Raw genomic sequence first — 23,678 nt, forward strand, 5'->3', positions numbered from 1 at the left:
ATCCTTGAAATACACTGGAGAATAAATGTCTTCTACTACTATAGCTATACTTAAAAATAATTTCCCTTGTCTTCCAGATACTTCCATAGAAACATAAGATATTTCTACAGAAAATAATTTCTACAGTGACAGCTAAGCTATCAAACTATCATAATTCATAGAAATGTCAAATATAACAATATTATCCTGAAGAAATAACTGAATTTGCATATTATTATTGCCTGCCAATTACAACTAAAACACACACACACACAAAATTAAACATGCTGAGGAATACATTCCAGTGCACTTTAATAGAAACAAAGAACAAACCTGATGGTGATTACCATATGACTGAAACAGAAGATACCAAATTTAATGCAACAATCAATGACAGCAATCAATATACTAGAAAGGGATCTAGTTCAAGGTGCTATTCTGCTAGGAATGCTGGGTTTCTATTAACGTAAGTGGTGTAGGAGTGTCTCAGCTTCAGTCTAGACTACTTAATTAGAGGCACAGATAGTATTAATAGAACTGCCATGAAACAGCACATATTCCTGCAGAGCCCGTTAGGGAAAAGGAATGTAAAATTTCAAAAGGTTTACAAGATTCAACAATAAGTTGCTCTGTAAAAATCAATCATTTTCTGAATTTTAAACAAAAGTTAAAAGCTACGAGAGAATATGTGCAATAATTAATGTTTCTGTTGAAGATTCAAACATTGCTCTGTTATGAATAGGCCAGATTTCCTTAAGCCTCATAAAAAGTCTTCCTTCATGAAGTAATCTCTGTTTGGTATCATAAATGCCCTTCAGATTGCAAGTAATTAACAACAATAATGAAAACTGTAACAAAGTAATGTATTTTTCATAAAACACTTACAGTATTCCAAGATAAATTTAATAAAATTATAATTACAGAAAATCAGAGTAACCATTGTTAATAGTTCATAACTAAAACTCATCGTGCTTGTGATTTAAAATAACAGTAATATTGAAAAGTTAGCAGCTTTCTACTACTCCCATTAATACTGTTAAAGACAATTTATTTTACAGGTGCTTGATTGCAAAACAAAGACATATTATATATACTGTGATTTTTCCAGTAGTGTAAGTTACAGTAGTATAGTTTGCTATCGTACCTAAGCGATAAAATATATCATAGTTTGCCCTATGTCCTTTACATAGTTTGCTAAATGTCTCCTTTATGTTCCCTCATAGAAAGACTTCCTCACTTCACATCGCTAAGAGCTGCACCTTACTTCAAGTGCAGAGGACTCACTTCTTAATGTAGTTATCAGAATGTGTATATTTCTAAATGTTTGAAAACAGAAACACAGATCTAGCAGGAACAGGAAGTTTGACTAGAGCTTTTTGCTCTCCATACTTTTAAAGAAATCCAGCACTAACAGAGTGTTAAAGTAGTTACTGTCTTCATTCCCACTTTTCAAAGTTCACGTCAATTTATGTAGATTCTTTTCACTGGTTTACGTATCTGACTCGAAAATATTCAAACATTTGTACTTAGCTTGGGTGTTTTTGTTTTTTGGTGTGTTTGTTGTTCTGTTGTTTTTTTTTTGGGTGGTGGTGTCCATGGCTTGAGGAAAGTGTGCTAATGATGATAAAATCAAAGTATACCCTGGCTGTTCAGTAATTAAAAAAGCGAGACTGCAAAGAAAGATATAATTGAAATAAATATGACCGTATACTGACAAAATCAATAGGCTAACATTCAGTTTCCAAAAAGCACACTTTGCAAGGCAGTTTTATTTTAAATCATCTAATCCAGAGTATCAAATGTGCTGCAAGAAAACCATTAGCATATATTACAATCACTGCTTAAACAAACCAAAGTTGATTTTAATTTATTTTATATAAATATTTTAGGCTACTATTAGGAGTAGAATTCAAAGAACTCAGCAAGAGTTTTGTTGGAGGGGGCGGGGGGGAGAGGGGTGTTTAAATCCTCAGGCATTTATCTCCCAAGCAAAAGTTTTGCATTGTTTTTATTAGCAGTAACCAAATTAGTCTAAAACTAGCTCAGGTATGCAGCAAGCGTCATGCAGGCATACAGCTTATTTCTACAACACTCTTTTATAATTGTACCCTGCATTTTTTGTTGAAAGTTTTCCAGATTTAGTCATCTGCTCTAACAATTACTTTTTGAAACATTTTAATCAGCCTACCAATTGCACTTACTTAGAGCAAGAGTAACTGTTGGTAGGTAATGAACACATGGATAAAATACTGCCTTCACTTGTCAACTCCTTATTTAAGCTCCCAATATCCAGGGGCTACGTGATGTGACAATGGGGATCTCCAAGCACAAACCAGGGAAGAACTCTTTGAGATATTTTAGGAGCTCTGGGCTTTCAAAAAGCAGCCATTGGTTACTCCATTATTCCACTTCAACATCCAAAAAAAGGTCAGTGGATTCCCATCTCAATGAGCTCAGAATTTCTGTGTTAGCAACTGAAACCCCACTGCCATTAATTTATAAAGTCAGCTCCTCAAATCACTATAACCCCATGAAAACTGCTCAGAGGGCTTAAACCAGGGACTAGTTAGCTTTTGTATATTAAATCCTGACCGTGTTTCAATAGGAAATTCTGCTAGCAACTGTTCCACTGATTTCTGAGGGGAAAAAAATCAAGCCCTGAGAAGGCTTAAACCACTGCTCTGAAGTAAACTGCAGCTAGATAAGAATAATTCACACGTGTTCAGATAAGCAAACATCCCTTCTGTGACTTTGCCACTAGCACTGAATTAGATCCCTTTGTAGTAAAATTTCAAGAGTTAAATTAAGATCTTGCACCTTTATTTCATTCACATATTTTCACAAAAACTGTTGGGCAGTTAAATGAAATACAAGTTACAAAAATAGAAATATAAAGTCTTGGAACATTCATGTTGATGGATGTCCAAAACATACATCCCCTTTCAGATAAGGCTGGATACAAGATAGTGTTTCTCAACGTAGCTACTATAAATTAAATAGGTGCTATTATAAAGTTCCTAACGAACTGCCTGCATTAAAAAAGTGTCTCTTTCTCAACTTACAGTTCCTGATACAGCCATAAGATTTTGATCAAGCTTTTACAATACACAAGATGCACAAACTAAAGAAGTGCCCTCTTACAGGTAAAGTGGAAACTGCATGAGCTTGGACACATGCAGGCATAGCTGTCATTCAGTGTATTCACCTAAGAACAAAACTGACAGTTATTTTATGCCTGCCCATTTATTTACATAATTATTTCTACACAACTAGAGCATTTCTCCTCCTTCATAATAACAATACAGTGTTTTAAAACAGGCAGATTGATATATTACAAATACCACTACTGTTAGAACATATAATGTACTAAATCACAGGAGGTAGTTAGATTTCCATTAACAGTTACTTCAGAAAACAAAGACTACTTTTAAGAATCAGTAGAACATCTCATTCATGAAAATTTACTTTTCATAATAACTCAGTCCCAGATGCTTTAAGGGTTGCCTGTCTTTTTAAGCATGGTGAGAATTTATGATAGAAGCATGTTCTCTTTCAGTATTCAACATCATTTTGCAATAAGCACTTCAGAAAACTCCAAGTGGTAAAGATATAAGACAAATTCCAATAAAGCAACATTTAAGTTAATCAAATTTCACAAGATGTCATGAGTATGACCATATCTTTTACCTTATATTTCAAACTTCATTCAACTAACTACGATTCAAAAATCTATCTACACCAATGAAATTAATGAGAAGCATTTTTACACTGTTAGTAATTGGCATTTTTGAATGGCATTTAAATGAGTAAGCATTTATTCTTTTTGCAACAACTTACTGCAAAATACAGGCACCTTAAAAACAGATACATAATGCAACCAGGGCATTTGGGGCACAAAAAGTGTTTACCATTATCTAGTCATGCTATGTATTTCCCTTCTTCTGCAGAAATACTCTAAAATTGTAAGTCGTGCCTGAATCGTATGCAAATTATAAAGTTTCAGAATTTAACTCAATTTTCCCATTAGATTTCTTTTTACACTTAAAAAACCATCAGTATGCCAAGATTTTCAGTTACAACTGTAAAAATCTTACACAGACATATCTTTATGAATGTATTCTTGCTATTGCACATATGTTCATACGATGGTGAAACCCTCATCCATATTCAACTATTTACACATGCTAAAATCATTTACCTTCATACGGCATTGGAAAAGGAAAAAAACAGTTACCTTTCTTGATCAATACACATTGCTCCAAAATTTATGCCAGCGAAATTTATGAACAAAGCCTGCCATTACATTTTCTGCCTATCCAGGGTCTGATTCAAAGACCACTGAAACCAAAAGAAGCCTTAATTTAAATCAGCAGATTTTGGAATAGGCATAAAAGTTCAAATAGGAAAAAAAGTTAGAAAATGTTTATTATAATAACTGACATAACTGCACTTTGGATGCATCAAGATACTCTCATAGCATCTGCTCAAATACAAAAAAAAAATCCTTCCAAAACCACTTTTTTTAAAACTTAAATGTTACTGTTCAAGTTGAGCTCTAGATATATTATGAAGCTTATTCTCTATTAACTTAATTATTAGTTTTCTCCTTTTGGTCATTACACAAAAGCCCACATGGACATACAATAACATCTACAATAGAAGAAGCATATTCTTGTCATAAGTGGTAAAGTTCTAATACATGTGCATTTCCAAAATATAGTTGTTCCTTCATTATTATTTTAAAAACAAAAACGGTCTTCTCTATTTCTGTGATATATCATAAATACAGTATTTTCCAAGCAATGATTAGGAAATACATGTCCACTGAGTTTTCCTTAGCTTTGAGTTTAGACATCATCAAATATTACGCTTCGAGACATTGACAGGTATCTTCCACCAGGCTGGTACCTGCAGAATGAATTTTAAGTATGAAAAAGTATCACAGGAGAAAGAAGAATAAAGACCCAAGAATACATACAACCCTCACTGCACACTTTGCTTGTTTAGTCTCAATGATTGTTACAAGATCTGAAGTTCTACTGAATTACTCTTTCCATGAGAATTTTTTATGCAGTCATTAAATTAAATCTCATCTGATCAAAAGAAGTATGATATGTGATATGAATAAAGGGACTCTTAAAGAATTTTGCTTCCTGTTACAAAGGAAAGAAGTTGAATGCTTTTGTTAAATAATACGAACTTTTTAAAAACCAGCATCAAAAGTTTCTTGTTTGGGTGATTAACAGAACATATTGTATTCCTAGGAAGCATATAAAGATTAATTAAAACAAATGGCTGCATACTTAGCAGGAAGAAAAGGAATCTTCACGAATTATTGATCATATATATTTCAAAAGGATTTAGAAGGCACAAGTAAAATCTGATACAAGCACAATGTACTTCCCATCTGCAGTACTTAGCAAAACCCAAACAGACACAAAACCAGAACTTAGCCTCCCTAGTGCTGTTACAATGTCCTAGAACATTCATAACTATTGCAGGAGCTATAATTTAAAAAAAAAATAAAATAAAATCAATGTTATACAAGCTATCTTTAAGTGAATTGAGATTTTAAATGGAATTACTCTTGATTTATCGACTCTATGAAATGAAGGTTACTAAAAGAAGGCTCAATTAAACTCTCTGGCTCCAGGTTTCCTTTTTAAAGCAAAAGATCAGAATGCTCTGCACGGATCACAGAGCTACCAGAAGACTTCAGATATGTACTTGAAAAGTATTTGCCTCAAAATAATAAGAATGCCTACGTACATTTTTGTAGGTTATTACCCCTTCCATGCACTGTTTAGAAAGTCAACAATGCTTAGAACTGCAAGGCTAGTTCCTCTTTAAACTCTTGTACTTGAACAAAGCCAACAACCCCAAGCTTCTGAAATGTTGTGACACTAGATAATACAAGTTAGTTGCTGTTATAATCTAACATTGCTGAATCAATCCACAGAAACCGGTAGGGTTAACAGCATTCTTTAGGTGGTTTTGAACTAGCATTTATTTGCTGACGTTACAAATGTAACTCAACAGAAATCACTTCTGAATTTTTATTGGATTTGATATGCTAATTTAAGCTGAAAAATAACATGAAGTATAACTTCTTATAAGGAAGTTTAAAATGATTTATCATTAAAAGATTCTAAATCATAACAGCCTTGGTAAAAAAAAAAAAGCATCCATTAAATGTGTTACTTCTTTCCTCAACATAAAGCAGAGCCTAGCAGCTAGTAAGATACCCTGTTTCACAACTAAGAACATTTGGTGTTGCAAACACATTCAGACAATCACAGAATTCTCTATTATACAGAGCTACACCATACAGTCCAAGAGTTTTTGTTCAATAGGTTCAGATTTTCACTTACTTCACTAGTCTCAAGATCTGATCCCCAGCTGCATTCCTGCAACTACTGGCCCTATAATACTCTGTTTCATTTCCTGCAGTTCTTTATGATGTTTTTATACAGGGAAATCAAGTAAGCTTTCTGAAGTACTGTAAGACTGAGGTCCTGTAAGAAAACCTTATATTGGACATATGTAGGTCATTCTTCTAGTCTTTCACTTCTGTATTTATAAGCAATATTTTTCACATTACACCAACATACAAATTTATGTTCAACTCAAACATTTCTAAAAAAAAATAAAAATGAAAAAGCCTTCATCTTTGGACTGGTTTTAAAACATTTTTCATAACTTCGTGGAGAAGGAAGAAAAAGACAAGAGTTAGTGAGAGTCAAATATTGTTTACAAAGCTATTATTACAAAATCATCCAATATAGCTTTTACAGATCAGGAGATATGAGCTAACATCTTTTAATTTTTAATTCTAAATAAAACAGAGATTCCTCACCTTCCAGAGTCTGATTCAAGAGGGTCATCACTAATTGAGTCTGCATTAAAATCCAAAGGTTCTGCATCCTGGAGAAGTTCTATTCTATCTCTCTCAGTCCTCCCATTTGATCGGGTGTACTTTGACAGTGCTGAATAGGTAAAAGAAAGACCAAACAAGTGTCTTTCCTATGTACACCTTAGAGTGTGTGGAAACATCAAACTTAAAAAAAAAACAATAAAAAACAGCGTAATAATTTGCTAGTATCTCAGATAAAGCGTAAGAGTGATTACCTAGAGTAAATTCAGTATTAAACCAAATCTGGCTACATGCTCAAATTTGTAGGTTATTTGGATTTTATTTTCAATTTCCAGAGCTATGTCACTACAACTTTTCATTTTCTCCTCAACTAGGATGAGATCTAGTTTGCAAAGAATGAAAAGAAAATGAAAAAAGTTATAAGCAAATATTACTTAGAAGTAAATAAATAAAGCATCCATTCTTCTTCCTACTTTCCACTTTTAACTGAACTAGCTGAGAGAGAGATATGTATAAAATTTACCTGGAGTTTTTTCTGTTCTTTTTCTGTGGATTTATCCATATCAAAACAAACAAATTAGTGAAATTAAACAAATTAGTGAAATAACCAGTTTTGCAATTCACTGCCACCTTCACTAGGCCAGTGCATACAGTTTGTTTTGGTATTAGAATGCTGCACAATCATATGGTTAATATTAAAATATAATTTAAAATAATTTCAGTTTGTCTACCACTGAAAACTTGGGTTTCCAACTGTTGTAATGTGTGTGGGGAAAAAAATCTACCAGCTGTCTCTAAAGTATGTTCAAAGCTTCTCCACCTCCCACTTTCTCTTAGCTTTTTAAAAAAATGTAAGAAAGCTCTTGCCTTAAATCTTTTCCCTTTTATTTAGTAAACTTTTATCAGCTTTGCTTAATCAACCTGTCATACTTAGTTGTTCAGTTACATTTCTCACCTGTTGTTAGCTTACAAGAGCACATAAAATATAATTAAAAACATTAATACAAATAATGACACAGGACAAGTCAACTTTTTGGAAGCTTAAAGCACACAATGAAAGTTCATTTGTTTTCAAAGATTTTTCTCTCAACATTATTATTCTTCAAGAAGAAAAATAATACTGCACATATAAGAATCTAAACCATCAATAGTTTAACATGTGTTATTAAATGAACATGCATGTACTCTTGTATGTTGTTGCCTTTACGTTTGTTGGTCATTCATCTGGTTATTCCAGTCTGAATGAATTCATTTGCAACTAGAAAAGGTAAATGTAAAGATTTAAATCTTCCAACTTCAAGACATGTCCTAAATAAAGTATTTTTGTTACAAACTGCAATGCTGACTGCAATCAATGTATGTCTCGTAAGAAAATCATGTAACTGAGACCACCCAGAACCTCCAACCTCAACTGGTCAAAAGACAGTAAGAAACACAGAACTCTTTTCAGGTGTCTTTAACAGACAAGACAGCACTATGCCACGGAAGGAAATGTATCAGCACATCATCTAAAACAAAAGGAAACTATTTAGTCTTTCTTACACAGCCAGTAATTGTGCAGACAAGGTATTAAAAACCTAAAAACGAACAAAAATGCACACACTCAGAACAACAGAAAAAAAAACGCACGAAACTTACGTCTACTGGTATTGGTCTCTGAGAAACTGGATTCTTTTTGTTCTGTGTGGACAACCCTGTTTCTGGTAGAATCCTCTCTATTTCCATACCGCTCTTTCCATTCCTAGAAAAATACAAAAAAGAAAAACATTAGCTGTGAGGAAAGAGTAACGCAACTACAGCATACCTAGCATCAAGAGATATTCCACAATTTAAAGCTAATTGGTCAATTACAACATACTATGAAAGTAATACTTCAAAAAGAGTTAATGTTTGATATCTTTATACAGCAAAAACTCCTGTTTTGTTTTAAACTCAAGGTAAGTCCCTTCACAAAACCAGTTTCAATAAATGTTCTTTAGAAGAGAATGTCTCAGAGGAAACAAGCTACATATTAAATCTACAAAGTTCTTCAAATGCTCTTAGTTACGGTGAGAAGACAAACATTCCTGTTTTCTCGTTTCTCCTTCCATCTAGTGGTAGATTTGTAAAATACACAGACAAAAAAAAGTTGAAAGGTTATTTTTACTAAGCTTATTCTTTTTCTTCCATTCCATCATCTAACATTTTAGCATTTAATCTTTTAAATACGGAGTAGTATGAAGTACAATAAAAAAAATATCACCTGCTCTTTTTAGGAGAGAACTTCATGTATCAATAGAAGTTTTCCCAATTGCTCCACTAGCTTTGATGTATTTCAGATTCATATATGGATCCCTGGTATACTCAAAAGTTACTGTACTGATTTACACCATCAAATCTTATAGTTCAAAGTTGTAGATCAAACATTTAATCGTAATCCAGTAAAAAGTAATACTCTCAAAAGCCCCAAAAGTTTCAAGAATGAATGTGCTACAGTATTTAATGCAAACTCAAAAAACAGGTAATATCAAAAATTGAGCTTGTAGTTGAAACTAAAATTGTTGCTTTATGTCAGATCATTTCAGTGTATACTAAATATGTCATGCATTTACTACTACATCACTTTGTATAAAGGGCAAGTCCTAAATTATGGGATGTGAGGTGCTGAGGGGATCATCAGAAGAAAGGTCTTTGCAGTACTACTGGCTGTTATCAAAAATTGAAGGCAAGTTTCCCCAAGCCTGAAGAACCCAGAGGTTTTAGTCCCAGAATTATCTTGCCTTTCTGTAAATAATATTTTCCCCTTTAGTCATTTCATTTTTCACATGCATGCTCTGGATTTCTCTCTGATTGTGACTGTCTGTATGAAATTCCAAATGCTATAATTACTAAAGCTACAGTTAACTGAAGCTGCTTAACTGAAGCTGCCTGAATTATATTCTGGTAACAACAGATGTGAGGAAGGCTGAGGTACTCAACAACTTCTTCGCCTCAGCCTTCACTGCTAGTCAGACTTCCCATGTCTCTCTCAAGCCCCTGAATGTCTAGGCAAGGGCTGGGAGAGCAAAGTCCCTCCTACTGCAAGTGAAAAGCAGCCTCAAGACCACCTGATGAAACTGAACAGGTACAAGTCTATAGGGCCTGATGGCACGGATCCCAGGGTCCTGAGGGAAATGGCTGATGGAGTTGCCAAGCCTCTCTCCATCATATCTGAAAATTCATGACAGTCAGGTGAAGTCCCTGGTGAATGGAAAAAGGGAAACATCACTCCCATTTTTAAAAAGGGTAGAAAGGAGGACCCGTGGAACTACAGGCTGGTAAGCCTCATCTCTGTGCCTGGGAAGATCCTCCTGGAAGCAATGCCAAGGCACATGCAGGACAAGGAGGTGATCCAAGACAGCTATCATGGCTTCACAAAGGGCAAATCATGCCTGATCAATCTGGTGGCTTTCTGTGATGGAGTAACTGCATCAGTCAACAAGGAAGACCGACCAATGTCATCTACCTGGACTTCTGTAAGGCCTTTGACACGGTCCCATACAACATCCTGATCTCCAAATTGGAGAGAGATGGATTTGAAGGGTGGACCATCCAGTGAATAAGGAATTGGCTTGATGGCCACGCCCAGAGAGTGGTGGTCAATGGCTCTATGTTCAGGTGAAGACCAGTGACAAGTGGTGTCCCTCAGGGGTCTGTCTTGGGACCGGGGCTGTTTAATGTCTTTATCAATGACAGACAGTGGAATCGAGTGTACACTCAGCAAGTTTGCAGATGACACCAAGCTGAGTGGTGCAGTTGATACGTCAGAAGGAAGGGAAGCCATCCAGAGGGAGCTGAACAAGCTTGAGAAGTGGGCCCATGTGAACCTAATGAGATTCAACAAGTCCAAGTGCAAGGTGCTGCACCTAGGTTGGGGCAATCCCAGACATGAGCACAGACTGGGAGAAGAACCCATTGAGAGCAGTCCTTCCAGGAAAGACTTGGGGGTTGGACAAGAAGCTTGACATGAGCCAGCAGTGTGTGCTTGCAGCCCAGAAGGCCAACAGGGCTGTACAAAAACAGGCATGGCCAGCAGGTTGAGGGAGGTGTTTGTCCCCTTCTACTCTGCCCTTGTGAGGCCCCACTTGCACCCAGGTCTGGGGCCCCCAGCACAAGAAAGATGTGGATCTGTTAGAGCACATCCAGAGGAGGACTACAAAGATGACTAGATGGCTGGAGTACCTCTTCTAGGAAGGAAGTCTGGGAGCTGGAGATGTTCAGCCTGAAGAAGAGAACGCTCAGGGAGACCTTATTGTAGCCTTTCAGTACTTAACAGGGGCTAATAAAAAAGATGGAGAGAAACTATTTACTCAGGCAGATAATGGTAGTACAAGAGGGAATGATTTTAAACCGAAAGAAGGGAGATTTAGATTAGATGTTAGGAGGAAATTCTTTCCTCAGAGGGTGGTGAGGCACTGAACAGGTTGCCCAGAGACGCTGTGCATGCCCCATCCCTGGAGGTGTTCAAGGCCAGGTTGGACAGGGCCCTGGGCAACCATATCTTCTAGTGGGTGGCATCCCTCCCTGTAGCACAGGGATTGAACTAGATAATCTTTAAAGATCCCTTCCAACCCAAGCCATTATATGGTTTTACAATCTTTCAACTCAATAAGCACTGGAAAAGACTTGAATCAAATATTTTGTTTGTTACTCAGTGGCAACAGCACTTATTCTGTCTTAATATAATTCCCTTCTCTGAAAAAAAAATTAACCTGTGCCAATTATAACTAATGAGCAAACAAAACAACAGGCAAGTTTAGGAGAGCACACAATACCCATTTTAAGTGAATATTCCAACACTGCAACTCTACAGTTATTTCAAGCAGAGCAGTATCAACAGAAGGGACTGAGAGCACGCCATTCAAGATTATTTTGAAAACTACAGATTGGGACCCTTCTTAAAAGGAAATACATTTGTTACACCAATAGGCATAGGTCTTTCTAATAGCACACTCAGTAACAAGAGTGTCCATGTAGCATGACCACAATCAACCTCTCATCTTTTAAAATGATCATGTACATTATCTTTTTCCCCCAGCCATGACTATTCTGCAAGATTAAACTGATTCCAACAGTTATTGGAGGATATATATTTTTTTGTCCAATAGTTCAGGATGAATTAAATAGCAATGGCAAATCCTAGCATATATTGTACTACACTAAAATTATGATTAGAGAAAATATGCTCATACCCTTCTTCTGTTTTCACCTTCTTCCTGTCTTTGTCGTTTTCTTTTCTCTAAAAAAAAAAAAAAAAAAAAAAGTCCAGCTATGTACCAAAAAAGTTATTCAACAGACTTCTCTTAAACAAAGGGAATGAAAACCCAGCTTTAACTATGAGGGTTCTTATTGAACACATGACTCATACAATTAAATACAGCCAAAGACAAAGCTGCTTGTCTATCGTTACGGAGTTTCCCATTAAAATCAATTCATCATATTGATATCTTCTGTCAAGACGTAACATTTGGATACCAGTTGGCAAAGTAAGAATAAACTTGAAGAAATGACTGGAAAAAGTATAACATTAAGAAGAACAGTAAGAAGAAACTTGAGCGTTATTAAATCAAAACCTTTTTGAAGTTCTGGGAAGCCTAAAGCATGACCGATATAGTTTGTGTCATTATCTGCTATTCAGTTGGAAGTGTAACATTACAATGCCAAAGAAAGAGTAATCTGTTGTTGAGGGGAGTAAGTGACACCCTTCCTGATTACAAAAAAAAATCTCTAAGTTCATCTATCTAGTTTTGTTTCTAATAAAATATGAAAGGAGAAGTAAAAGTACTGCATAATATAACATTTTATCCACAGATTTTAGTTTCTGAACCTTTACTCAGGACCACAACCAGTTTTAAACAAGAACTCTTTCAATAAAAAAATTAACAAAAAAAACAAAGAGCTCTCCAAAACAGCTGATAACTACAACTCTCCAGAACATGCTTACTGTGATAAAACACAATAGTTAACAGAAATATTTCAGATTTCAGGCAAAAAAAATCCTAAAGGAAACGATGGAATTTGGACAGGTCAGACACAAAGACTGAAATGAGTTTGTTTACGATGAAGACAATTTAAGTGGTAACTATCCTTTATGACAGATTAAACAGGATCTCTGCACCTGCTCAGGTATTATTAGATCACTAATGACTTCAAAGGAACACCACCTAACTGAATTGTAAAATTATAGACACTGTACAAATAAAGCTGATATTTTACTTCATATGTCAATGAAGTCCAACAGTGTTTACACAGCAACCTGTCTTGTGAATCTGTTGCATTGTGTGCAGTAAGTAGGTTGCCTCAGTACCATTCATAACACTGAAAAGCTATATACTTTTTTTCTTCCCTAACATTTCAGACATGGAAACATGTAATATACTTTCTACAAAGAACAGGATAGAGAATCTAACATACCTCTTCTGATTAGCTCCTTTCCTTCATCAATCAAATCGGAGGTCATTTCACTGTCCCCCATGAACTGCTGAAATCCCAAAAGATTCAAACAACGAGTTCCTAAACTGGTAAAAGCAAAAGAATAAGAAATTTCCTTTGTTAATTCACAGTAGAAATTTCCTTTGTTCAATCACAGTGAGTAGTTTGGATACTGCAAAATGTAAAACATTATTCAGAAGTTTCTGGACAATTCAAAGAAAAAAATCTTTTTTTCTTCAATGTTGTTTACCTCAGAGATTAGAAAATTCAATACAGTGACTGGTTCCTAAATGTAATTGAAAGTAATGGAATATTCCTATGCAAGTAGTGAGATAAAAATGCTTATGGTCTGAGGGTAATGCAAATGATTTAAGGCAATTAAGTGAAACCTTCTCAGACATAATAGAATTTATGCTTATCATATCCAACTGACTCTCCTCTGCCAGAGGAAAATTACTATCAATGTTATCAATGTTACGCACATTATGATTTCTCTGTGTGTTTTTTTTTTGTTATTGTGTGTTGATTTTTTCTTTTTAAACAGCAATAAAAAGCAATCCACTTTCATTGCAGTTGTTACTCAGAAGAAATGCCTGGCATTCTCTTCAGCTGAAGGCCATCATTTTGGATACCCATCAGGTGCCAGAGTAAGCTTGGTCCATCTTTTGTCTAGGGTTAAGCTAGTTCAGGAACTGTATCCAGAAACATTTTCAACTTCCCACCAGAGCATCCATGTTTTTTGTTTTTTTCTTCTCTCCAAACTTTAACATCAACATCATGTTCAAAAATCGCTTCATTGTATACTTATAAGAAGATTTCTCCTGTACTATCTCAGCATTAAGACAGCTAGATTAAATAAGGGAGACAGCCTTATTTGATAGATTTTAATTAAACATTCAGTTCCACATGTATGTGAATTTCTTAGAGAGCATTAGAGTTTATGCAAATCAACTTATTCTACTTTCTTTTATTCTATTACACTGTAACAGTGAAGACCCAGGATCATCATGGACAGGTCACACACAGCATTTTCCTGTCCTTTCTCATTTCTTTTGGGGATTCTTTCCCCCTAGCCTAACCTGAAGATCGGCATGGAGAAGCTAGGACTGTATTCTTGTTGCCTTATTATATGTGAATGTACATAGGCTACTGAAGGACATTAAAGGCAAACTACATTCCAGATGACCCTAACCACATACATAGCTTCTGACTGAAAAGCAATGCAAGACTGAAGAAGTGAAAATAAACATAAACATAGGCAATCTGGGTCAGACAAAAAGGTATCTCATCTCTTACAGTGGTCAGCAGCAGACATTTTGAAACCAATTTAAGGACCAAACAAGCATATGACTTTCTGTAATTACCCTTCCAGACTCCCACAATTTGTGGCTTAGGCAAGCAAGATTTAATGATTTATAACACTATGCTCTCAAGCTAGTCCGGTAACTGAGCAGAAATGTGTTATTAGTCTGTTAGAAAGTTCATTAGATAAAGAGTTTCTACTAATGCTTCTTGGTTTATTGGAAAATCTTGCTGAAAACATAGCTTCCTCACCATAATTTTAATTTCAAATAGCATAACCTAATTTTTTGTGGGCTCCGAAAGTTGAACAGAATGGACCCCACAATCTGATTAATGAGTGTTTAATGGGAAATGAAATTAAGGTAAATGTAAAAACAAATGGTTTAAGAACGGTTATTCTTAAAATGTATACATTTCACATAAAACAATTGATCGCTATTTATTTATCTTTTGCATTTTTATTAATATGTCACAGATCCATTAATATGTTCCAGGTTTACTGCTGGAAAAGAAGTGAATCTCTTCTTAATTGCTGAAATTGAATTTACTAATATAAAAAAAGTGGAGGATGAGTCTCACAAATTACTTACCTAAAGTAGGTTGCAATACAGAGAATGACAACAAGCATTGGATAATATATATAGAAACCATCCGCAATGAAGGACAGCACTTTCATTGATCCCATTATCTAGAAAACAAATCCACAAGAGCAAGCTCTAATGATATACTTGTACATACAAGTAGATAGCACAATCTTTCTGGGTGTTTTCAGTCTACAATACATGCTAAGTATTATCACAGATCTGATTCAGACAATTGACCCAGAATGTCCAGAAAAAAAAACATTTAAAAATGTTTAAGATGCTAGTTCTTTTTATCTCACCTAATCCAGAATCAGTTCGAAATTCATGGATATTTCCATCTGCTATAGAAGGACTACATTAGGACACTACTTGCTAATGACAAAGGTAGATGCAACTTGCTGCCAGAAATCAATTGCTCAGTAAAATCAAACTCAGTATTTTTCAGCGGCCAGTTAGATTTCGTATTAATTAATTTTCCAGAAGATGGAAAAATTATGCTAAAGCCAGTGGAACCTACTAAAGCTGTCAGGAAGGGTAGAACAGCTTGCGCTCTCCAGCATAATGCTGTACTTTAAGACAGAGACCAAAACAAAAGAGCAGAGTTGTCAACAACTCCTGTGTAGCTAGCAGTCATTACCAAACTCTTGCTCTGTTACTGTCTAATATTCATTTATTTTTTCACTAATATTTGAATCTCACTACAAAAAGTATTACAAACTATTTTTCCTATTCTCAGAACCATACGAAGCCTCAATACCATATTTTCTGTACTTACTGATGTGTAAGCAGTTGGCTGAGCGTCTCTGTGAGATATTGTTGCATCCATATGGGTCAAGCCCAAGAAGTTCAAGCATAACGGTGGAGTAAGACGGCAAAATAACCTGCACAAATATAAGACATAACAGCATTTAAATCAATCTCTTGCATTAAAGATATTAAGAAATCGTAACAAGATGTATGGCCTTCAAGGCCAGGTTGGATGGGGCTTTGGGCAACCTGGTCAAGTGGAAGGCATCCCTGCCCACGGCAAGGGACTTGGAACTAGATGATTTTTAAGGCCCCTTCCAATCTAAACCATTCTGTGATTCTATTACCACAGAATAATGATGAACAGCTCAGTAGGTTTTAGACCCATATGATTATAAATGAAAGAATATAAGTAAGAGTTTAACTGATACTTTCAATTGACTACTCAGCAGAAAATCTGCAAACTGTGTGTCACATACTCACATGCCACTGAAAAGGAGACTGTATGCATCTGTCTGATGATGTGAAGCTAAGTAGTAATAGTTAAATACACGGATCCTGAAGACAGTCGAATAAACACAAATACTTAGGAAAAAGATGGTAAGAAAACAGGCCATCTGGAAAAGAAAAGTGAAATTTGAATGTAGAACTGTCCTGGTTTCAGATAGGATAAAATTAATTTTCTTCCTAGTAGCTGGTATGATGCTGTGCTTTGGATTTAGAATAAGAACAATATTGATAACACACTAACGTTTTAGTTGTTGCAGAGCAGTGCTTACACTAATTCAAGGACTTTTCAGGTTCTCGGGCAGCACTGCCGCAAGAAGGCTGGGGGTGCACAAGAAGCTGAGGGGAGATACAACCAGCACAGCTGTCCCAAACTGGCCAAAGGGATATCCCAAACCATATGGCATCACGCTTAGCAATAAAAATGGGGGAGTTGGCCAGGAGAGCTGACACTGTTTGGGGACTGGCTGGAGAACAGCCAGTAGGTGGCAAGCAATTGCGTTGTGCATCACTTGTTTCACTTGTTTTTTCTGTTTGTCATGTTTTGTTGTTGTTTGTTTGTTTTTAATTAAACCGTTCTAATCTCAAACCACAAGTTCTTGAATCTTCCATTTCAATTTTCTCCCCCACCCCACTGCTGGCCAGGAATGTGCAAACAGCTGTGTGGTGTTTAGCTGCTGGCCAGGTTAAAACCACAAGAACTCTACCGATGTGTTAGCACATAGTCTGAGTATGCAACAGGTTGACTGCAGTGTAATTTTTCATTTTGAGACAGGACAGTAACACCAACTCTGAGATGAGTTTCAGGAGGTTTTTTTTTCTAGTTTAAATTTTGAATGATACTTGAAATGTTCCACGCTTCATGTAAGTATAACACAATTGATGTTAGAAACATTTGTTCTACTACTTTCTGTTATGTAACTGGCATTAATATAAGTGATTTATAATTACTATGACTGATTTGGCATTTTCTTCCCATAAATAGTATTAAAAACAGGTATTTTAAGTTCATTAAGTTCAACCTATTTTATTAGTATATTGAAATATTTAATCTCATCTCCTTTCCTGATACATTTGTGCACTCATATGCTAGCCACATCTCCCAGAACTGGATTTGTGGTTGGCTGCACATTCCAATTTAGGAGAAGGGCCACACACGGTCAATCAGACGCAAAGTCAAATATCTAAGTTCCAAGCTAATGTTGCACATATTATTCTACACCTGGTATTCATGACAATGGGGCTACTACTTCACCCTGTAATAGACAAATATAACAAGTGGCAAGAGGCAGACCTCCTCCACAAAAACAAAATTTCGTATTTTGTGTTTTACAGAGCTTCTGAAAGCTGACATTATTTACAGAGACTTATTTTTAGATCAGTTTGGTCTACCACTATTGTAATAACACTCTAGCTATAAAGGTTTTTGTTGAGTGATCAAACTTACCTCTATGTATATATAATTATATGTCTTTTCTGCCAGCTGTATGAAAACTGCAAATAGCGATAAAACCGGATTTGTGCTGAAAAATGTGCACTCTGACCACACGACGATTACAGAGAACATGGCCAAAACGACTGCAAGAACCCTGTAAAACCATGGTCGTAGAAGACATTCCCAGTACCACTCTGAAAAAACAAATACACATACATCCCTAACGGGTTAACACAACCAGAAACAGAACTCTCTCAAAACATTGTTATAAACTTCTTGCATGCACACCCTTAAAATCAAGGCTTGAATGTGTGACTCCACAAATTCCAATTCATAACTTTTCTGATGCCTAGGGATTTGGCTCACCCCTAAGGAATCGTATGCACAATTGTGGAAAACATTGGGATTTTGGGGGTAAATCTTGCAAAAATGATTAAGGGCAGCAGAACAAGACTCTTCACTTTCAGCCCAAATATTATGGGTGACCCACTTTTTATTTGTTGTACATCTGTTACGCTACCATAAACAAAGCTTAGGCTGTAAAATTAAGTTGTCCTACCCCACCAATAACTCACTGCTATTACACAACAAATTGGAAGTTAATACATGATGAGAAGACACTTTCTAAAAAGATACACCTGCAACCACATCTCCTAATGTTCAATTCACGACAGATGAAGAGTCCTTTTCTCTTCAATCTACAAGAGCTTACACCCCAACAATATCCTACAAATATAGAAGGTAGCCACGATCTATTAATTTGAAGTTTTTATTTTTCTTTCTTTTAAAGATTCAAAAGTTTTCAATGACTATTGCAACAGGCTACAGCTATTAGCTTGTAAAAAGTTTATGGCCACGTGCAAAAATTAACACCTGATGGCTATTCTATTAAATAAATGCATCAAAATGCACATTTGCTTCCTTCTACTGTAACTGAACATTTTCATATAAAACAATCTGTTCTTCTCACAGAACATTACCAATTAATCCAGTAAATTTAACTGTAGATATAAAACTGTAATTGGTTTACATGTTCAAATCTGCATAACAGCACTTACCAACAGTTGGTGTGTAGAAATACTGAACAATCTTATTCTCTGGTTCCTGGGACTGAAACGTATGAACAAATTGTCGAGTTGCACTAGTTTCATTTTTTGCCACATCTTCTAAGTAAAAGGCTTGTTCTAAAAGAATTTGCCACTGGACCTGCGTACGACGATGCCTCTGTACTGAATAAATTACCTATCATAAATTCCAAGAAATTATGGTTACAACATACTCATTTCAAAAAATGAGAGAAAAGCCTTGCAAAAATCTGTTAAAAATTCTACATTACAGAACTGCAAAGATTAATTCTGTACGCTCACAAAAGCAGACAGTTAACTATCTTAATAGAAAAGTCCTAAGAGAACTACACGACTTCTGGGTTTTGCTCTTCTTTTATCACAATTGATGTGTAGCATTAACAGCCTCCTTTTTCCAAAATACCACTTTATTTTTGAGTCTTGGTGAATGCCACTCTTTCACTAGTTACTTTTTAAGAATTCACTGTCAATCAGTCGTTAAAAGGCCAACAAAAATCATCAAATCATCACAGCCAATTAAAATATTTTCAAGTTGTCTATTGACAAGAACAGTTTTCACATATCCAGAAAACAGATCTGGATCATTTGGGATATTAAAATTTATATTTTCTTTTGCTGAGAAAAGTTAAGTAGCATCCCAAAAAACACTACAGAAAGCTATTCAGGTAAAATTTGAAAATCTTAGTTTGATTTGCATTTATTCTCATTACATTAGCATAAATTGGGCATTCTGTCATTTATTAATGGGAGAATATCTAATTATATACACATATTATATATTATTACCTGCTTGTGAAGTTTGACCAAACTTTTTTCACTTGGATAACTGTTTTGCCTTTCTTCAAAATCTTCATAATCATCCATGTTCCTACCCATTCTTTCCTGGTACTCATTAGGACACTGGTAAGAAAAAGAAAATTGACTGAAAGATGCAGGAAAATGAAATGGTTTCTGTTAATTATTTTTTAAGATGTTTTAAGCATTTTGTGTAACAGAAGAGCTCACTCTAAATATAGATGCCAGTATCAAAAGGAAAAAAAAAAAAAATCTATCTTCTACAAGTAGAAGAAAACCCCTTATTTTCTTGTTCAAGAAAGATCAGCATGATATTCTTAAATAATTCAAAGTGCCATATCTGTTTATCAAAAACACACTGTGTTTTGAATGAATTCAGAATAAGGCACAGAGCAAAAAACAGATGGCATTTTCTACATACCTCGTTATACTTCAGAAGAAGGTTTTTATAAGTAATCAACTGCTACTACTTCCGTTTCTAATATACTATGTATCTCAAAAGACATCAGATAATTACATTCATCTTAAGAAATCCTTCTATAAAGAATTTCAACTCCAAGTCTGGTCAGAAAGCCACAAGACGCCAATTAGAGATTTTATGTTAAATGGAAAAGAAAACAAGCAGTAGGTGCAGGATGTGCTCCCACCTCCATGAACAGTTATTGCAAAAGATGTGCAATTTTTTTTATTTTTTTACTATTATTATTATTACTTACCTTTTTCAGTATTGTGTCAACGCATTTTCTCAAGGGGTGATTATACTTGATACTCTCACTTACTTTACGGACTTCCTGTTGAGGGGGGGAAAAAAAAAAGTTGTTTCAATACGTTAACTAGATATAACTTTACAGGGTCAGATAAGAGCCCCATCCCTGCCAATGGAAACAGTAACCATCAGAGCCTCTAACCAGCAAAGCTTGCCCATGGCAGGTGGGTTGGAATTAGATGATCTTTAACGTACCTTCCACCCCAACCCATTCTATGATTATTAGACATCTAAAAAAAGACAACTGAAGGCGTATTTATAAAGTTGTGTATTTAAAAAACATACCACATTGTCAGTGTCCAAGTATTACTCTGCAATTGTGTAAAGGATTGGTTTCTATGCACGAATGTTGAAACGGAGCATACCTTCCTGTTTTAGTTGTCCATAACGGAAAGGAGTCTCCATCTTACCTTGTTTAGTTTCACTTTATTACTTCAAGTAGCTAAATGAGTATCTTTTTACACTATCTTCTATCTTGCTCACATTTATCTCTACATAGCTGACTTCTAAGACTATTTGATATTTATGAGTAATAAAACAGCTAAATAATTTGTTAGAAACAATTCTAGCAGTTTATCAGGCTTAGTGAGAACTAGGTTTTATTTTTCATCCTATCAGCAATGCAGAGACAATCTTTTGACAGTGTTTTTATTATTAAAAACTGTACTTTAAAAAAAGATACAAGTTGTAGAGTCTAGACAACAGAAGTAATTGTGAAAGTTTAGAAATCACATCCAACAGGATGGTTAGGCAGACAGAAGAACTTCATTTGTTTAGTGCAACAAGGAAGGCTAAGTAGATGCAGACAGTTCTTTGATGTTTAAAGTCTGTTCTAACAGGTGGGTTTCAGTAACTCAGAATTCCCTCTGAATCTACTGAGCAAAAAATTGTCATTATATAGTACGATACAGAAAAACAAACAAAATCCTGCAAGAATGTCTGTAAAGGTCAATCCTAACATTCAGCCCTGTCAAGTACAGCACCAAAATAAAAAAAGTAAATAAAACCAAACAATTTTGTTAAGTGTCCCCTGGTACTATGGTTTCTAGAGTTTTAGTAATGTCTTCCTCTGACAAATGAAGAAAACAAAAGCATAAACTTAAGTGGGTGAGAGCTAAAACTTGGTGATTTCTTTGCCATAGCAGCAATGTATAATTTACAATCAAGTTCTCAGAGTCAGCACTGGAATTCTTAAGAATTTTTGTTATTATCAAGTTTTTCACTGTTCTTATGAAGGTTAGAAAATAGAGAAAATATACTGACCAAGAATTCTAAAGGAATAGTGCAATTGTTTATAGATTGAAAGAAAAAAAAAAAAAGAGTATATTACCAGATCTTAATTCTTGAAGCAAGATTTTATGCATTATATTGTTAATGCATAATAATACGTTGGGTAAGACAATCTCGAAACCTGTCATTCATTCTATTAAAGAACAGTCCAGTGCTAAACAGCAAGTGCTACTAGCATGGTAAGCAAAGTTTTTGATGCTCTTTTTCTAGTAAATTTTGTAGTAAATTTTGTCTTTGAAATGCTGTTATTGAAGGAGTGAAGATTCTACTATTATTTTCTTTGGTGACAGGTCAAAATAAGTTACCACCCTACCCTACAAGTCTTCTGAAACATTACTTCTAAGCCATGGTATTACAGCAGTACAGCAAGCAACTCCAATTCAATGGGTTGGATTTCCATTCTGCTCTTGAACTACATAAGAGATTATTGCTCACTCACACAAGCAATAATAATAATGTCTCTCTCAAGAGAAACTCTTTGAAGAACCAGTGATCTATCTATTCTGTTCTCAAAAGGCACACACTGTAGTCTTGCAAATTCAACTTAAAAATTCTTCAAGATTGCAGAAACACACTGGAAGCAGAGCACAAAAGCAAGACATACATGTTTTGCTAGCGTTCCTGCAAATTATTTGTACACTAGATTTTCAAGCATCACTCTGGAATGTTATTAATTAGTCACCAATATTACTCCAAAAGGGTCAGTAAAAGAAAAAAAACAACAACAAATTATGACTATCAAGTTGCCATGAGATACAGGTTCTTCTATTTCTCTTTTGATTTTTATCAAAGTGTCATCTAGTGTCATCAGGTGGCACACTACAATGATTTTCTTAATTTACAGATACTTCAAATTTCATGCTACTTGTGCTTCTTGCCAAGAAGTACGTAACACCAGGAAATTCAGAGATGAACAACAGCAGCCTTCACTTATTTCACAGCAAAATCTAGTTACTTACCTCCATAACATCCTCTAAATTTTCCTCTGCATCTGCTTTTTCAGTCATCAGTTTGGCAGCTTTGAAATAGGTCTTCATGAGAAGATAACCCCTCTTAGCCCCATTCCAGTGAGAACGAGGAATTTCCACCAAACCATAGCCCAAAAGCAGCACGAGAAGAAAGAGACCCCACGTGTTTGCAGCAGCTATCCCAATAGTCTGAAGTTGGTTCCTTCAAAACAAACAGAAAAAAAGAAAACAAATTACAACCTACTTCCCACCTGCAAGAAAGTAACTTTGAAGTATCTGTGCTCCAAGAGGGCTTTCAAATTTACAGGAACAAACTCAGTATCATCTGTAATTCTTGTCTAGGCCCAGTCTGCTGCCTTGGCTGCATTTAAAGCTGCCATTTTTCCCTACCTCTCACATTTCTGAAAGCAGCAAAATGTTCTTTCAGGTGTACCCTCTCTGGGGGGAGACATAAGCATTTGTTCTCAAAATACGTTCTTTTAGGAAAGGACATGAACTTAGCAAATGTAACTAAAATGAGATCAAGATACCGTAATTGGAATCTCTCTAAGAAACTAAGAAACAGCCTCAGAACCCAGGATTAGTATTTCAGAAACAGACGTTGAAAGCAACTAGGCAGTACAAAACAGCATTTACTACTCTGTCTAGCATGGAAGAGTATCAGCAGTGTTATAAGTATCAATTATCTTAAAATTACCTTATGAGCTTTAAGTAGAATCTACAGTAGATACAAGTATTACATGGGAAATACTGTCAAAGATGTTTTGAAAGCACTGAGAAAAAGTTTCAGCACTAGAGACACAAATACATTTTCAGTGAGGGAAAAAAGTAACATCACTGCAAATACAAAAACAATTCCCCTGCCCTACAAAAAACCAGAAAGCTACAAGAGAAAA

At 35.3% G+C, this 23,678-nt stretch overlaps 1 protein-coding gene across 13 annotated transcripts in view; it reads right to left on the reverse strand.

Annotated features, from left to right (window-relative positions):
* Nucleotides 1-274: 274 nt before the first annotated feature.
* Nucleotides 275-23,678, reverse strand: part of LMBRD2 (LMBR1 domain containing 2) — a 35,559-nt gene continuing 12,155 nt past the window's right edge. For all 13 annotated transcript variants that reach the window (XM_050716332.1, XM_035563759.2, XM_050716336.1 and 10 more), the window contains 13 exons: nucleotides 22,774-22,984; nucleotides 20,475-20,549; nucleotides 19,750-19,863; nucleotides 18,937-19,120; nucleotides 17,891-18,072; nucleotides 16,420-16,553; nucleotides 15,965-16,070; nucleotides 15,196-15,293; nucleotides 13,286-13,389; nucleotides 12,064-12,110; nucleotides 8,492-8,594; nucleotides 6,836-6,965; nucleotides 275-4,887 (listed from right to left, as the gene is read on the reverse strand). In XM_050716332.1, coding sequence (XP_050572289.1) covers nucleotides 4,827-4,887; nucleotides 6,836-6,965; nucleotides 8,492-8,594; nucleotides 12,064-12,110; nucleotides 13,286-13,389; nucleotides 15,196-15,293; nucleotides 15,965-16,070; nucleotides 16,420-16,553; nucleotides 17,891-18,072; nucleotides 18,937-19,120; nucleotides 19,750-19,863; nucleotides 20,475-20,549; nucleotides 22,774-22,984 — 1,549 coding nt within the window. In that variant the 3' untranslated portion in view covers nucleotides 275-4,826. The remainder of the gene's footprint in view (nucleotides 4,888-6,835; nucleotides 6,966-8,491; nucleotides 8,595-12,063; nucleotides 12,111-13,285; nucleotides 13,390-15,195; nucleotides 15,294-15,964; nucleotides 16,071-16,419; nucleotides 16,554-17,890; nucleotides 18,073-18,936; nucleotides 19,121-19,749; nucleotides 19,864-20,474; nucleotides 20,550-22,773; nucleotides 22,985-23,678) is intronic.

Source organism: Cygnus atratus, chromosome Z, assembly GCF_013377495.2.
Source record: "Cygnus atratus isolate AKBS03 ecotype Queensland, Australia chromosome Z, CAtr_DNAZoo_HiC_assembly, whole genome shotgun sequence".
Classification (NCBI taxonomy): domain Eukaryota; kingdom Metazoa; phylum Chordata; class Aves; order Anseriformes; family Anatidae; genus Cygnus; species Cygnus atratus.